The sequence below is a fragment of the Paraphaeosphaeria sporulosa genome (genome assembly GCF_001642045.1).
Source record: "Paraphaeosphaeria sporulosa strain AP3s5-JAC2a unplaced genomic scaffold CC84scaffold_2, whole genome shotgun sequence".
Lineage (NCBI taxonomy): Eukaryota > Fungi > Ascomycota > Dothideomycetes > Pleosporales > Didymosphaeriaceae > Paraphaeosphaeria > Paraphaeosphaeria sporulosa.
This window is the reverse complement of record NW_017253361.1, coordinates 4,177,503-4,193,565: the sequence shown is the minus strand read 5'-3', so window position 1 is coordinate 4,193,565 and position 16,063 is coordinate 4,177,503. Positions and strand designations below refer to the sequence as shown.

Sequence of the window (16,063 nt, the reverse complement as noted above, 5' to 3'; positions counted from 1 at the left end):
CAGTTAGTCACATGTTGCGAGCAGCCAGCGCGCGGGCTCAGGCGTGGTCGTGGGCGTGGGCGGCGCTGGAAGCGAGGCACGGGTTACGTACTACTCGGGGTTCATGATGGTGTCGAGGGTGCGAAAACGGTGTTGTGTCGACGGGAGCGTGTGTGTGGAAGGGTGTGCGTGTGAAGAAGCGTGGGAGACGGCGACGGTCGGGGTTAAGATTGCTCGAGGTAGCAAGGCGGTGATGTTTAAAGGTGCCCAGGTGCAGGAGGCTTGGGTCTGGCGGCCAGTGCGCAATCAGCGCCAAGCCACGTCAAGGTCACTCTTCGCAGAGACGTCACGATGTCAACGCTCGGCTGCCTCCTGCTCTGCAGGTGCGGTTCCCGTGGTGCCGCCTGTCTTGTGCCCGCTCGACGACCGCTACCCGCCCTAGTCTTGCGTTGCTGCGAACGTGCCATCTGGGACTCTGGAACGCTAGGTGGCGGCAGTGTGGCGCATGTTCAATCACGTGACTTTTTGACCGCCCACGCCCGGCGCCCAGGCTGCACTCTCCTGCTTGTATCTCGTCTCGACGACCTCTTTCTGTAAGAGGTGAAGCTGGTCAATACGGGGACCGAGTGGGTTGTGACTGAACACATCACGTCGGAGCTTTCTTGCAGGTGGACAAGTGCGCACAGTGGAGAAGAGTTTATTAGCATGTGGGCTCTGATACAGAAGCCAAACATGTCGCCTGGGACGCTTCATTGGCGCCGGAATCCCTCTGCATAAACCCAACCCCGAGCCCTATTATTGTACAGCAGAGAAAGCGTAGCGCGTCTACATTTACATTATCTTGTTGAAAGCGGGTATCAGCGTTTGGGCCAGCCAGAACGAGAAGACGAGCTTGGGGCCTGTCATCAAAAGCTTCGGTGTCAGGCCCTTGAAGAAGGAGGTAGGGCCTTCAATCTTCATCATGTTGGAGATGATCCGGAAGCCGCTCTCCGGGTTCTCAAAGTTCTTGTTTTGTATCCGAGTCTTGATAACGTCCAGGGGAGCCGAAACAATGAGCGAAGCGCTGGCACCGGCGATTGAGGCAACAAAGTTCTGTCCCCAGGTAGCCGCGTTGTAGTCGCTTAGCTTGTAAAAATATTCTTTGGCCGCGGCCGAGCCACCAAACAACTATTCCACGGTTAGCGATCATGTCCACTGCCAATCCGCTGTCTAACATACTGCGAACGATCCCGGGGCGTTGCGAGCTGCTGTCCAGCCCCACCCACGATAGAGGCCAAACCCTTCATCCGCGATAATCTTGAACAGCCCTCGTCCTCGGAAGGCTTCAGGGTTTGTCTGGCGCTTGATCTTGAGAACGTCCAAGGGCAGCAAGACAATTTCACCAATGCCCACGAGACTGCCTGCGGTGGCATGCATTATCGCCTTGCCATTGCCCTTTCCAAATGCGCGATCGAAGCTGTCACCGTGGTTCTTTGCGAGGTAATCCCGAGCGAAGGGCTGGCCGCCGTACTTGTAGACACGTTGGAGAATCTAGCACGTTTAGGCGTACATCCAGATCAATTGAGGGAGCTCATGTACCTTGTACGCAGCGGCGTATCCTAGACCCGGAAACAGCGAAAAGAAGCGGCCTGAGACCGATGCCTGTGCGCTATCCCTGAAGATGACTTGGTTCAATTGAGAAGCCGATGAGATCTTGATTTGGTCGTGGTTAGTAAAATCCTGAGGGCACGTACACCAGGAACCATACCTTTCCCTGGTTGCTCATCAATCGCTTTGCTGTGGTGTCGACGGGGTGGAAAATCATCAGCTCGGCAATACCAGCCGTTCCTGCAGACGTCAGGGCCATGGACATGGCATAGCAAGGACGCGGTTATACAAACCTGCACCGAGGAAACGTGCCGCTGTCGATTCCTTCTTGAACTCCTTCGCCGATGATTTTGTACCAGCGGCGGCATTAGCGACCTTCGCCACGGCTTCTGATGCGGACGGCACAGTCATCTCGATAATTCCGTTGGGCTGGTGTGGGCGGACTAGGTGAGCGAACAAACTGCAAAGAGCGACAGGCAAAAGCAGAGGATGGGTATCGTGCGCCGGGGACTGAGATGGAATCTGGACGATGCGACGAGGACAAAAAAGTTGCGACATGACAAGGGGACGATAGCGGCCAAGGCGCTAGCGCGTCCGATAATCGCTATCTCTACACCGTCGCTCAAGATGCACAGCTGGAGTCATCATAGCCTAAGTTGGCCCAGGATACAGCAGTAAGGTGTGATTTATGAACTACACCCTCACACCACCCTTAATGACCATCTTATGGTTCACTCCTGCTAGGCACTACTCCGGGTTGTAGTACCTTCTCCAGTTGTGTTCTTCCTTGAATCCTAGCACCTCGCGAATCTTCCGATTGCTCAACGGCGCTTCCCATTCGTCCATCTCCCGTGTGATGGGCGTGTTCGGAGCAAATTGTTCCAGGAACTGTCTCGTTGGGAATGTAGCCGTGATGGTATCGTTGGTCGCGTTGAAGATCTGGAAACCCAGACCGTCCTTCTTGATGCACAGGTCACATATTTGACCTAGATCTCTAGCGTCTATGTACGACCACGCGTTCCGCTTTCGTAGTTTGGGGTCACTGATATACTTTGGGAAGTCCTGGGCATACTCGTGTGGCTCTACGACGTTACCAATGCGAAGCGCGTAGATATCGGCATCAAATCTGCGAGCAAACCCTCGCGCTACACGCTCGCCCACAAGCTTTGATATGGCGTACGTATCCATCGGATTAACATCCTGTGTTCGAACGATAAGCTCTCAATCATCCTGCCATGTGTTTCTATATACACTTACGGCTTCTTCGTCCAGGGGAAAAGATGTATAATCAAGGTCGCCCTGGCCAAAGCACACTTCATAGGTAGTCTCGCTAGAAGCGATGATAATCTTTTTCACTCCCAGCTTGCCTGCTAAGGTGAGTTGAAAGATCGAACAGTGCCATGATCATGCACCTACATGCTGCCTCGATCACGTTGTATGTCGATGTGGCGTTCCCCTTGAAGCACTCGTTGTCCGGAACAAGCATATTTCTGGCTGGGGGAATAGTGTTAGTTGAGGATATCAACTGATTGGTCTACTCAGGAGTTGCACTCACCATACGCGGCAAAGTGGATGACTGCATCAGGAGGACCAGGAATGTGCGGGCCCTCATATCCAGAGAAGTTGAAATGGGTTGTCAATGCATTGAAACATTGTCCACCTGCACAGGCATAAATTTAGTTGACCTCTCCGTCGCGGGTGTATTTCAGCGTCACTCACTGTCGGTCAGATCCGTCTTGAGAGTGAAAACGTTGGCGTCTTTGTCTGGGAAGTCAGTGAGGTCGATGTTCAGCACCTCGTAGCCACGTTTCACAAGCTCAGGTATCTGTGTAATGTGCCGTTAATTATCGACACTCGTATTGCTCTGCAAGGCCAGGCGCAAAGTCTGAGTACAGAGGGTTTGCACTCGGACGGTCATCCTCGCTCTATAGTTATTATGAACCAGAACCTACAGCGTGTCGGCCAGCTTTGCCAGAGCCGCCAGTGAAGACAACGCGTGGAGCCATCTCGTAGGACTAGGATCGTGACGTTGAATTCAGAGTTGACTTGAGGATCGAATTGCTCATATGATAGCGTGTGCTGGACTAATCCAAGAGTCTGTTTATCTGTCAACTAGCAGCAACTACTTACTAGCAGTAACTGCCGTCTTTAACCACAGGTTGAAACGCGGGGTGTTCTCGTTGTACTCCGCGGCTGGCATCAGGCTTGCCTGATCCGGGAGTGCTAACGTCATGGTGTTCCGTGTGTCGGCTCTGCGCTACTTTGTATCGATCACCAATTACACCCAGCACCAGCGGCCATCACCAGGGCCTCTCGCGTTTCGGCACCCTACATCCTATCGCTCATCTATGGTCGCATTTTCCTACCGATGACCACCGGTCGAATGCGACGGCTCTTCTCCTCATCTACGCGCGCAAATCTCCAAACCCCCGCCGGACCATCCACCTCGCTGACCGCACCGCGGCTGCTCGGCCTCAGGCAGTACCAACGAACCATCACCGACGTCCGCGCCCGCCAGGCCTCGGTGTCACGAACATGGTTCACGGCGTCGGCGACCTCGCTGCATCCGGCGGAAAGCGGCGGTGACGGCCCGCCGAACGAGCGCAACGTCAAACTCGGAAACAGTACGCACCCTGCATCACAGATGTTGTTAAAGAACCGGGCAGTTGCTGATTTATATAGCGATACGCATACTCCACGAGCGACTTCCTACACTTTTGGTCTCGCCGCTTCCACAAGATATTCTTGCGCCCAATATCAGCCTCCACCTGTTCCCGTCCTCACATCCACACCTTCCGACCGTGAGCGGGAAGATTGCATATACTGCTGCGTTATGGACTGCGCCCATGGCATGGGGTCGCGTACCCGTAGTGGGCAACGTCAAGCTCAAGATAATATCCGAGCGCATGATCAAGAGCGGCTGCACCACCACTTCGACAGCGGCACAGAACGAAAGGCTGATTGTGAAGTGGGAAACGTGCAAGTCAGAGAAAGAGCATGGGCCAGTCAGCGAAGCAGTCGAGAAGATCACGAGCATCATCAATCGCCCGCACAAGGAGGAGGACAAGTTCTCTGGTCTTTTCCTGTTTGAATTCGACGAGCAGGGCAGGGTTGCGAAGCACACCATCGAGCATGTGGAGGAGAACGGCCAGTGGGACAAGACGGCCAAGGTCATTTCCGTCACCGACTGGCTGCTCGGGCGTGCGTGGGGACGACGTGAGGAAGCGGTGCCAAGCCTGGCGTACGTGAAGAGCACGAAGCCACAGCAGACGCACCGACACAATGGCTGCCGGTGACGGGCCCTCAGACACTCTCTACGGGTGGACCCACTTGCATGCCCGTGCGGTACACCATGCATCAGCGGCTGGACTGTTTGCGGCTGTGAGATATCGGGATGGCCATAATATGATACTTTTACGACGGTATCATACAGTGAGCTCGTACAGTATGAGGGGTGACCCCGGAGTCGAGTTTTAGTGTCAGCCGCCGTGGATCGCTTCTCCTCTGACGACACGGCTGCCAACGGCCGCTGTTCTCTTTCCTATTACTTCGGAGATGTGCTCTCGACTCTTTTCTGCTAGGCGCATGGACCCCGCAAAGTGCTGCGTTTCTGGCGTTACCGTCGAGCTCCCGAGCATGCGTTGGCGGGAGCTCGTTCGCGGCCAGTTGTACAAAACGTGTAACCATCGGGCCGCTGCAACACACGGCGCGGGCCCCTGTAAGATAGCAATAGCAATGCAAGTCAATGAAAGTCGGTTTTCCCAGCTGCGTCCAGACTGCGCTGGGGCTCGAAGCGGCCGTGTGCATGCTGCAACGACGTGTAGGTGGCCGCCAGGCAGGCCGCAGGCGACTGCGCAGGCAGCGCCAGACGTGGAGGGCTGGGGCACGTCGACAGGTGGTGCAGCACATGCTGGTGAGAATGATAGGCCACGGCAGGGCACGGTTGGACATGATGGATGGCTCGTGCTCGACCTGCACCAGTGTGGACAGCTCCTGCTCGTACTGTTGCGCTTCGCAGCTTCGTGCATCCCCACGCCATCCGCATCCTCATCCAGACGAGCCTCCGCGAGCGTGCGAGGCCCTGCGTCGCAGCCGTAGTCAGTCGCTGCTCCCACGCCCACGCCCGCGAGCTAGCCGCCGCCCGCCGCCCGCCGTCCGCCGCCCCCAGCTCACGCAGGCTGCCGGCCGCGCGCACGTCCAGGTTCCCCACCGCGCCATCGCACGGCAGCGCCAAAGCTCCAGCCTCATCCCTCGCTGTATGCTCGCCATCGCCAGAGCTCCACAGTCACCATGGCGGACCTCGCGGCCAACGGCGCCCTCGGTACGTCGCCTGCACGCTGCGCTGCGGCGCCCCAGCTAATGGCGCATCCAGAAACGTCTCTCAACCTGACCCCCGACGAGAAGCGCGCCTTCCAGTACCTGTTCCAGCAGGCCGACTCCGAGAAGCTCGGCGTCATCACCGGCGAGGTCGCCGTCAAGTTCTTCGAGCGCACCAAGCTGCAGCCCGCCGTGCTGGGCGAGATATGGCAGATCGCAGACACGGAGAACCGCGGCTTGTTGACGTCGGCGGGCTTCTGCCAGGTCTTGCGCCTCATCGGCCATTACCAGGCTGGCCGTGACCCCTCGCCAGAGCTTGCCTTCCAGCGTAAGACACCCTGCCAGCACCGCACGCCCAATGCCTGCGACACGGCATGCTGACCATGCCGACCCCCCACAGCCGCCCCGACGCTGCCCAAGTTCGAGGGCCTGTCCATCCCATCCGCGCCTGCTCCCGCGGCCCCCGTGCCCGGGCCCTTCGCACAACCTCCTGCCTCAAACATTACGCCCCAGGTCAGCGGAGGAGGCCCCATCCGCGTGCCTCCCCTGTCCCCTGCCAAAGCAGCCGAGTATGCCGGCCTCTTCGACAAGTCGGGTGCTTCCAATGGCCTTTTGTCTGGTAAGGTGCCGTGTGCAGAGCAAGCCACCCCAAGCTGACCAGGCAATGCAGGCGAGAACGCAAAGCAGATCTTCGAGAAGGCCAGGCTGCCCAACGAGACGCTGGGCCGCATATGGAACCTGGCCGACACCGAACAGCGCGGCGCCCTGGGCGTGACCGAGTTCATCATTGCGATGCACCTCCTCGCCTCGTTCCGCACCGGTGCCATGAAGCAGGTGCCCACCACGTTGCCCGCTGGTCTCTACGAAGCCGCCGCACGACGAGGACCCGTTCCGCCAATAGGCCGCCAGGACCCTATCCCGCCCATCCCGCGCCAGTTCAGCGGACAGGGACCGCAACGTACCCACAGTCCCCTGCGCAATCAGTACAGCACCCCGCCGCAGTCCGTCCAAGCAACGGGAAGCGACTGGGCCATCAGCGCGCAAGAGAAGACTTCGTACGACAATCTGTTCAACAAGGTCGACACGACAGGCCGCGGTTTCATAACAGGCGAGCAAGCGGTGCACTTCTTCAGTGACTCTGGTCTTCCTGAAGACGTCCTGGCCGGTATCTGGGACCTCGCAGACATAAACTCCGAGGGTCAGCTTACGAGAGACGAGTTTGCGGTTGCCATGTATCTCATCAGACAACAGCGGATGAAGGACCGTGCTCCGCTACCCACCACACTACCACCGCACCTCATTCCTCCGAGCATGCGCAATCAAGTCAGACAAGCGCCGCTCTCAGGACCCGAACCACCGCCTGCACCTCCGCTGTCCAAGTCTGCCGCTGATGATCTCTTTGGGCTCGATGCCTTTTCTGCCCCTGCACCACCTGCACCTTTGCAGCTGCAGCAGACAACTGGCGGATCAGCGCCCTTCGCCAAACCTTTTGACAACGACCCGTTCGCCAGCAAGACAGCCTCGCCCACGTCGCCTCAGCCGTTCCAACCCTCACCGCGCAACCCTGCTTCAACATTCAAACCATTTCTGCCCACCTCTTCGTTTGGGCAGACGCTTACTACCCAGTCTACCGGGGCTTCTGCAGGCTCCGGTCCGCCAAGAGGTCCACCTTCGGCTATGGACGATCTTCTAGGCGAGAGCGACCCTGAGATTAACAAGAAACTGACTCAGGACTCCACAGAGCTGGCCAACATGTCGAACCAGATGACCACTCTACGGAATCAAATGCAAGAGGTTCAGAATAAGAAGGGTGCAACTGAAAGCGAGTTGAATAGCGTAAACAGTCAGAAGCGCGAACTCGAGCTCAGACTCTCACAGTTTAAAGCTGCTTATGAGAAGGAGGTCAAAGACGTGAAATCATTGGAAGATCGACTAGCATCTTCGAAGAATGAGACACGAAAACTCCAGCAGGACCTGGCCATACTTGAAGGCACCCTCAAAGACCTCCAGAACCAACACCACCAGGCGAGGACGGCTCTTGAGACTGACCAGCGCGAGAACAACAATCTCAAGGAGCGTATCAGGCAAGCCAATGCTGAGGTCAGCAGCCTGCGGCCTCAACTTGACAAGTTACGGAATGATGCTAGGCAGCAGAAGGGAATGGTGGCCATCAACAAGAAGCAGCTAGCTACAAACGAAGGCGAGCGAGACAAGATCAAGAACGAGATGAACGATTTGAACAAGGCCGTTGAGGAGTACCGTACTCCTCCTGCAGGGCCGACTTCCAATGTAGCCAGTCCTGCAACTTCCACTGCGAGCCACAACACCAATCCGTTCTTCCGCAAGTCGCCTCAGCCCACCGAAAACACCATGTCACCCTCTGGCTTCGCTCAGACTGGTCCCCACAAAGACTTTGACAGTGTCTTTGGCTCGTTCGCTTCACCTCAAACTTCGGCGCCCCCAACATCTTTCCGAGCGGACAGCCAAAGTCAAGTGCCGTCGTTCTCAGCGCCTTCTGGTCAGTCTGTTCGCTCATCAGAGGGACCAGACGTGCCAACACCATCCACTTCCCCGCCGTTGTCGTCTTACCAAGAATCTCCTCGTGCCGGAGAGCCGCCTGCACCCCCTGAATCGCGTCAGTTCGGTTCCGCATTTCTTCCGCTGCGAAACGACCTCCCCCGCTCAGACTCTTTTAGCTCGTCGGTCAAGGTCTCAGCCCCTGCGAGTCGGTACGGTGGACCCAGTGCAACGGGCAACGAAACGCCCACCATCTCAGCGGCTTCGCCTGCCGCAACGCCAGTGCAAGAGAAACCTGCAGCGGTGGAGCGCTCACTCTCCTCCGATACTCAGAAGACCGAGACCGACAACTTCAACCCGTCGCTCTTTGACCGTATCTCTACAGCTTCGCCAGTAGCAAGCATCACCAGCGATACCAAGTCCACCACCAGGGGTGAGGAGAGAAAGGATACCTTTTCCGGGTTTGGCGGTCCTCTGCCCAACAAGGATCTTCCCGGATCTTTTCCAAGGGACACAACCTCTCCGCTTCAGCAAGTGCCCACTGGTGGTAGCAGTTTCAGCGAGCAGAGCAGGGCCAACGGCCGCGGTGACCCGTTCCCACCCGCCGCTAGCGAGCAGCCACGTCCCGGACAGAAGGTCGATTTTGACGCTGCATTTGCTGGTTTTGGTTCGAGCCGTCAGAACACCGAGCCTAGTGGAACGAACGGGGAGTCCAACGGCGCTGCGACCAAGTTCAACAAGGAGTTTCCTCCGATTGAGGATTTGAGCCGTGATGATGACACTGACAGTGCCAGCGAACAAGGCTTTGCGGACAATTTTACCTCGGCCTCTCCTCACCACCATCGTTCAAGTCGGGGACAAAGCCAGGCTCCGCAGCCCAACACCTCTTCAGCTGGCGGAGATGCTTCTCATGACGACCTTTACGCGCCTCCGCCTCCAACCACTCGCCTTGATTCAAATGTAGGCGGGCTTCCTTCACCCACCGCGCAGAAGTCGCCGCCCAGCTATGAATCCAGCGTTCCGCATCGAAGCGGCTCAAATCAGTTCCCACCGGAGTTTGGAGGTTTGCTTCCTTCCAGGACTGATCCCACCGCACCGCCCTCCTCCCAATCTCCAGAGAGGTCGTTCGCTTCACCTGCTGGGGGACATGGTGCCGCTCTCTTTGGTGGCTCTTCTGCTGCAAAGTCAATGACAGCATCGCCACCTCCTGCGGATACTCCATCGTCAACCGTACCTTCGGATGCTTACCACTCAGCTGTTTCCCAACCGCCCAGTGATACCACAGCTCAGCCTCAGCCCAAATCCGCGTTCAACGATGACTTTGACGCTGGGTTCGATGACCTTACCGATGCCAAGGAGGCAGACGACAAGACGGACGACGACTTGTTCGCGTCACAACATCGCGAAGGGTTCGATGAATTTAACCCTGTCTTCGACTCACCTGCGGCATCCAAGGCCAATACTATGCAATCGCAGCAGACACCCACGGGCAAAGCTCACAGCGGCGAAGACAGCTTCAGCGACTTCGAGCACATCTCCAGAAGTTTCGGGCAACCCGCGGCTCCCCAGCCGGCAGCTTCTTCTCAGGATTGGGATGCGATCTTCTCTAACATGGAGTCATCCCAGGACAAGGGGTCGCAGCAAGAGCCGAGTGATTTCAGCAAGTCGGTGTTCGAGTCTCTTGACCGAGACGAAGGCTCTGGATCTTTGAAGTCGCCTACCATGCCTCAGCTGGGACGCGCTATCAGCACTGGCACGGAACACGACGACCCCATCTTGAAGAAGTTGACTGGGATGGGATACTCCAGGGACGCAGCTCTGGGCGCCCTGGAGAAGTATGACTACGACATCAACAAGGTATGTCACAATCTACCCGACCACAGTATTGGCCCAAGGGTCAAGTGACCCTCATCATCCCGCGATAGATGATACAGGGTCGATGGCTTAATCTGTTGTCTCCTAGTCGTACTGTCGGTATCGTACTAACGCTCGTAGGCCGCTGATCATCTGGCATCATCACATTAGCGGTTCTTCGTTTCCAGAATGCGTAGCTGGGTAGTGTCCGGCCCAGGAGGAGGAACATCGGATTGATTTGTGCTGTACGAATAATTCTCCACTGCATGGCTTGCGTCTGCCACACAAGCTGTTGGTCTCAACTCGCTCTTAGCGTCTGGTTTGGATTCTCGAATGAGCATACTCAGCGCACGCGCATATACTACCAACACGCCGCGGTGTCTACCCGCCTTTTCATCTGTTGCTTGCTTGCTTGTCGCTTGGCATTCTTTTGGACATAGTTGCGGGACAAGATTGGTGGTTGAAAGGGCACTGCCGACTTTCGCTCTGAACATACTTCGTAATAATCTAAAGTGCTTCTCTTTGCACACGGCTGGCTTATCAAGATTTAATCTATCTACTGTCGTGGATTAGAGCCATTCCGCGGTTGCGAACAGCTAGCGAGGCCGCGAGTGGCGCAGTAGTGTCGCCACGATGACGCATGCATGTCACCGGGAAAGCATGCTATTGCACCTGCGCTAGTTCCCCGCTGTGCCCCGCTGGTGTACGTACGTCAGCGTGGGCGCGTTATTAGAGGCTTAACGCATCTTGCCTTGGCCTTCCAGATATACCTACACTCTGCCCTTCGCACCTCGTATTTGTTCAACGGAACCAAGCACGACAACTTACTCAGCGCAGATCAACTTCACAACAAAGATCATGGCAGATTTCGCACCGCCTGCGGTATGAAATGCCCCAAATGTCAGAGAGTGTCTATTCACAGTAGTAGGGGCCGCCTCCGCCCAAAGTGCCGGCAGGCTACAAAGCCGTTTGGAATGAGCAGTACAGCGAATACTTCTATGTCAACATCTACACGAAGAAATCGCAGTGGGATAAGCCTACCGAACCCGTCTACCCACCCGGCGAAGGGCCACCTGACGGCCCGCCGCCCTCCTACGCCGGAGGACCTGGCGGTGCACCTTACTCGTCCACGGAGAAGAGCCGTCTCCCCAGCAACAATCCGTATGGTCAGCAGCAAGATATTAGTGAAGACGAGCGCCTGGCGCGTCAACTGCAAGAAGAAGAACAGGCCCGTGCGAGGGCGCACGGCGAACCCCCTGGCGCAGGAGCATCAAACAGTTACTACAACTCCGCCCCAGCCAGCGGCGCATATCCCAACCCAGGCGGCGCTTCGGCCGCAGGTTTGACCTCAGGTTATGGCGACACGAGCTCCCAGGACCGGGGAAAGAGCAAAGGAGGGTTCCTGGGCAAGTTGCTGGGCAAAGCGAGTGGAGCGTCCAGCCACAGTCAACAACAGCAAGGCGGCTACGGTGGATATCCTCAGCAGCAAGGATACCCACAGCAGGGATATGGCGGATATGGACAGCCGATGGGTGGTGGATATGGACAGCCGATGGGTGGTGGATACGGGCAGCCGATGGGTGGTTACGGAGGGGGAATGTACGGGAGGCCGCAAAGGAAAACCGGAGGAATGGGAGCGGGCGGTGCTGCCGCGTTAGGTGTCGGTGGTGGCTTGTTAGGTGGTATGATGCTAGGAGAGGCCCTGGGCGATGCTGGTGATGGCGGCGGCGATGGAGGAGGAGACTACGGGGGTGACGGGGACATGGCCGGGGGGGATATGGGCGGTGGTGACTTTTAGGCGTATTCTCGCCAATTGAGACGTTTCTAACATTTTTAAAATGGTTTTCTGGAGGTCCCCTTATGTAACTTCACTGCACTCGGCTTCTTTTTAGGAACACTCGCCATTATGGGAAGATAAACACCGGCGATACAGCATCAGGTCCAGACTATGGGCTCGTATAGTAACCCAAGTCACTTCAGAATTAACAATTCGAAGTTCTTAGCTCAAGCTCGCAAAGGATGTGATATTTATGTAGCCACGAGAGACTTGCGTAGGTCGTGAAGCTGCATAATTTATCCTATGACGTATGTTATCCGTTTTTATGCTGCGACAAACATCAACCCTGAACAATAAACTCCCGTCACCTCACAAACGCCACATAACAATCTCATGCTCAAATCTTCATCGCGCCTTATTAACATCATGGCTGCCGAGCAACAGAAGCGTAACATTGTTATTATTGGTATTTTGCCCCTCGTTCACGCTCTCCGCCAACGCACTTCGACCAAGTGCATACTGACGGAACAACAGGTGGTGGAATCATAGGTTCAACAACGGCCTATTTCCTCTCTCGCCATGCCAGTTTCAACAAAGAGAGAGACAGCATAACGCTACTGGAAGCTACCAAGATTGCGGGCGGAGCGTCTGGGAAAGCAGGCGGACTTCTCGCTCTCTGGGCATATCCATCATGCATCGTGCCTCTATCCTACAAGCTGCACCAGGAGCTAGCAGAAAAACACGGTGGTGTCGACCGCTGGGGATATCGTGCCGTGCACTGCGGCCAAATCGACATGTACGGAATCCTACACAAGAGCAAGGGTCCTTCTTCTACAGATAACGACAAACATGATTCGGTATCCTTGGAAAAAAGGAGCAAAAAGGCCCTAGGACTTCTAAGAGCTGCCGGTGTACCGAAAGAGCTGGATTGGGTGGCAGCAGAGGGCCTCAAAGCGTATGACGAGATGGGCACGCCGTCTACAACAGCACAGGTGCATCCGTATCAGTTCACAACCAGCATGGCCTCGCTTGCAGAAGAGCAAGGCGTCAACATCATCTATGGAAGCGCGACGAACATTAATCAGGAATCTGAAGCTGTTAAATCAGTAACGTACAAGCCGCGGGACGGTGGCGAAGAAAAAACCCTGGACGCAGACACCATAATCCTGACCGCTGGTCCTTGGACCAAGACCGTCTGGCCCGCTGCCCCGATCTCGGCACTTCGCGCGCACTCTGTCACAATCAGACCGAGCCGCCCGGTCTCCGCATACTGCCTCTTCACCTCCATCGACCTCCCTCGCGGCAACGCGCGCAGATCCAAGACCGTGACGCCCGAGATCTACGCCCGCCCCAACAACGAAGTCTACGCCTGCGGCGAAGGCGACACGTTAATTCCCCTGCCTACTTCCTCTGACCTCGTCGAAGTCGACGAGGCCCGCTGCCAGGATATCGTCGACGAGGTCACTTCTATATCAGAGGAGCTGAGAGATGGAGAAGTCACAGCGAAACAGGCATGCTACCTGCCCAATGTGAGCAGAGGAGGCGGTCCAATGATTGGTGAGACCAAGGTGAGAGGCTTATTGATGGGCGCGGGGCATACGTGTTGGGGCATCCAGAACGCGCCTGGAACTGCAAAGTGCCTTAGTGAGCTGGTGTGGGATGGGAAGGTGAAGAGCGCGAATCTGAGTAGCTTGGATCCGAGAAAATACATGTAGAGGATCAAGCCCATTGCTTGTGTGCAATGAATATCCGGGGATGAGCTGCTTTGATCTAAAATCTTCAAAACTTGTCAGGGACTTATCAGTATAAGCTTGGTCAGCTGGTTCTACTATCAGACTCTAGAGATTCGGTACCCCAACATGGTGCACGATGGTTGACACGAACAAGTAGATCATGGCGCGCGACTTATCCTGTATGAACTCACTCGATGATACTTCTATAAAGCGATAGCCTTGTACCTAATCTTGAAATTAGTCACCCATAGTACATCTATCAACCTACAATTCATCAAATCAGGCTAGATGTTCACATGCAAGCGCCGTTGCGCGGCTAATGGCCCCCTGGACAGGAGTAAACATATCACTTCTGTCTTCTTAGAATATTCGTGCTTGCAGCATCCCACTAGTTTTTGGTGTTAAGTTTTGCTACGGCTTGTGGAAGCATGCGAGGAGTCTTATTTAATGTAGGACCAGCCATCGAGGCCGTATGAAAAGCCGGATCCTGGCATCCACTGAACCAGAGTCGCAAGTCTATGTACACATCCCGCACGCTCGGGAACCGAGTCAATGCAACAAACGATACCCGGTACATCCTTTCCGCCCAATGGCTTTTCGGGATTCTCCGATGTTCTACCTAGAGCAACACGCCCTTGACTTGCTCGATGTTCTTCACGTTGATGTTGCGAATCATGCACACCCATACCAGCGAAAAACTCATGATCGCCGTACCAGCTATCAGCATCTTTTGCTGCGAGTATCCGTACGCCTGCTGTATCCCGGTCCTAGTGGGTGAGCCCCATTCGTAGCTCAGCTGGACGTCGAGACTGCCGTATATATTCTCAACACTGGCCTGCGCATCCTCAGGTAAATAGCGCGTCAAAGCTTGACTGAAAGTGTTGGTCCAGATGGCACCTGAGATGGTGTTTCCTACCGCGCCACCGATCGTGCCGATGACGATCAAGAGGGCGAGGACGGCGAGTTGCTGGCAGATGATCATCACGCTGCCACCCATGGAGATGAAGATCTAACACATGACCAGATACCCAATGTGTGCGTCGGGGCGCCGGAAATTGATCATCAGGCCTTGCGCGAATACGTAGAGCGGGACACCGACCCAGAGAAGCCATTTGAAGTAGCCGAACTTGCGGATCAGGAAGCCGACTCCGAGCAGCAGGACGCCGGACATGACGTCGGAAGTAGACGCCACGTAGCCTGCTTCCTGATAGAGAGACTGTTGACAACCTGCAGAAAGGAGCTGAAGTACGACGCCCAGCAGGAATACACAATTTGGTAGTTGAAAGAGAGGAGGCATGCGCCTGCGACTGTTCGGTCAAACAAGAGATTGGCGGTCAGAAACGGGTGGGGTGCGAGTAATGCTTCCCAAGGTCCGAAGAGGACGAGAAAGAGGAATCCGACAACGATCATGGCGATGATGCAGCCGGTAGACCAGCCGTTTGGTGCCGAGTCAGCAAGAGAAAATGGCAACAGAAAGACGACGAGACCACAAACGAACAGGAAGCAGCCGAGTGCTGTTCAGTGGATGTTCAATGGATTATCAAAAGTCGTTGATCGTGATAGATAGCACTTGCCGTCGACCTCCTTATCGTAGTGCCAAATACTTTGTAAAGTTGTCCTCTGTGTCTCTCGCGCCATGACACGGCCCTCTTTCCTTGCTTTGCGCATGTTCAGCTTCAGAACGATGAACAAGGGCAGCGCAATGCAGGGCAGGATCATAGAGAAAGCTCCGAAGCCTCAACGACAGCCGATATTCTCATAGAAGCCTTCGCTGGCCTTAAGTCCCGCAAAGGCGATGACGATGTAGGGACTGGTCGTAATTAGCATCTCGCTAATAATATCGCAACTCAGAACTCTTGTGTCGGTCTTACCTGCTCGGAGAGGCGAATGCCGAACCTCGATTGCGCAGATGAAACGCGTCACTAGTGATGACATCGATAGAGTAGATGACACCGGCAAATCCAATGGAGGAGAAGACCTGTGCCGCACAGAAGATGGCAAGGGTGTTGGCACATGCCATCAACACGAGACCAAGTGTCGCCAATGCGATCATCAAGGCAAAACCTTCTGCACGACCCCAGATATCGAGGATCTTAGCCATAGGTACATACGTCGCAGCACGTGACGTAAGGCGTGAGATTGCTGATGATCGAGGATTGGAAGCCATTAGCGAAGTAAACGAGCCACATACTGTTGGCTTAGTTGGAATTGAGTCCCCAATATGCGTAGAACGTGCGCGTTTACTTGATGAAAATCCAGATGAGCGATCCTTTCGACCAGGTTAGGGTGATGCCCTAGA

The 16,063-nt window shown here is 55.6% G+C and overlaps 7 protein-coding genes across 7 annotated transcripts; 4 read left to right on the top strand and 3 right to left on the bottom strand.

Moving 5' to 3' along the window:
- Window positions 1-658: 658 nt before the first annotated feature.
- CC84DRAFT_1113320 (mitochondrial carrier) lies at window positions 659-2,095 on the bottom strand. The gene is made up of 5 exons (XM_018175349.1): window positions 1,860-2,095; window positions 1,727-1,806; window positions 1,558-1,671; window positions 1,198-1,509; window positions 659-1,146 (listed from the first exon to the last, which is right to left on the bottom strand). Exons 1-5 carry the CDS (start codon window positions 1,975-1,977, stop codon window positions 811-813), a joined length of 960 nt encoding a protein of 319 aa, XP_018041144.1. The 5' UTR covers window positions 1,978-2,095; the 3' UTR covers window positions 659-810.
- A 168-nt stretch (window positions 2,096-2,263) lies between these two features.
- On the bottom strand, window positions 2,264-3,789 carry CC84DRAFT_1161632 (NAD-dependent epimerase/dehydratase-like protein). Its single transcript, XM_018177791.1, has 6 exons — window positions 3,519-3,789; window positions 3,286-3,391; window positions 3,122-3,226; window positions 2,983-3,060; window positions 2,824-2,933; window positions 2,264-2,766 (listed from the first exon to the last, which is right to left on the bottom strand). Exons 1-6 carry the CDS (start codon window positions 3,570-3,572, stop codon window positions 2,314-2,316), a joined length of 906 nt encoding a protein of 301 aa, XP_018041143.1. The 5' UTR covers window positions 3,573-3,789; the 3' UTR covers window positions 2,264-2,313.
- Window positions 3,790-3,934: 145 nt separating this feature from the next.
- Window positions 3,935-4,862, top strand: CC84DRAFT_1081671 (uncharacterized protein; the record flags this gene model as incomplete). Its single annotated transcript, XM_018173937.1, has 2 exons — window positions 3,935-4,190; window positions 4,249-4,862. 2 exons carry the CDS (start codon window positions 3,935-3,937, stop codon window positions 4,860-4,862), a joined length of 870 nt encoding a protein of 289 aa, XP_018041142.1.
- Window positions 4,863-5,588: 726 nt separating this feature from the next.
- On the top strand, window positions 5,589-10,442 carry CC84DRAFT_1113312 (uncharacterized protein). The gene is made up of 4 exons (XM_018175348.1): window positions 5,589-5,887; window positions 5,939-6,211; window positions 6,284-6,502; window positions 6,554-10,442. The coding sequence occupies exons 1-4, from the start codon at window positions 5,857-5,859 to the stop codon at window positions 10,303-10,305; spliced, it is 4,275 nt and encodes a 1,424-aa protein (XP_018041141.1). The 5' UTR covers window positions 5,589-5,856; the 3' UTR covers window positions 10,306-10,442.
- Window positions 10,443-11,011: 569 nt separating this feature from the next.
- On the top strand, window positions 11,012-12,237 carry CC84DRAFT_1203123 (uncharacterized protein). The gene is made up of 2 exons (XM_018181808.1): window positions 11,012-11,136; window positions 11,183-12,237. Exons 1-2 carry the CDS (start codon window positions 11,113-11,115, stop codon window positions 12,050-12,052), a joined length of 894 nt encoding a protein of 297 aa, XP_018041140.1. The 5' UTR covers window positions 11,012-11,112; the 3' UTR covers window positions 12,053-12,237.
- A 220-nt stretch (window positions 12,238-12,457) lies between these two features.
- CC84DRAFT_1113308 (FAD dependent oxidoreductase) lies at window positions 12,458-14,011 on the top strand (the record flags this gene model as incomplete). The annotated part of the gene is made up of 2 exons (XM_018175347.1): window positions 12,458-12,497; window positions 12,566-14,011. 2 exons carry the CDS (start codon window positions 12,458-12,460, stop codon window positions 13,744-13,746), a joined length of 1,221 nt encoding a protein of 406 aa, XP_018041139.1. The 3' UTR covers window positions 13,747-14,011.
- Window positions 14,012-14,383: 372 nt separating this feature from the next.
- On the bottom strand, window positions 14,384-15,865 carry CC84DRAFT_1184694 (uncharacterized protein; the record flags this gene model as incomplete). The annotated part of the gene is made up of 6 exons (XM_018180769.1): window positions 14,384-14,750; window positions 14,781-14,910; window positions 14,982-15,278; window positions 15,339-15,422; window positions 15,507-15,574; window positions 15,636-15,865. 6 exons carry the CDS (start codon window positions 15,863-15,865, stop codon window positions 14,384-14,386), a joined length of 1,176 nt encoding a protein of 391 aa, XP_018041138.1.
- Between the last annotated feature and the right edge of the window lie 198 nt (window positions 15,866-16,063).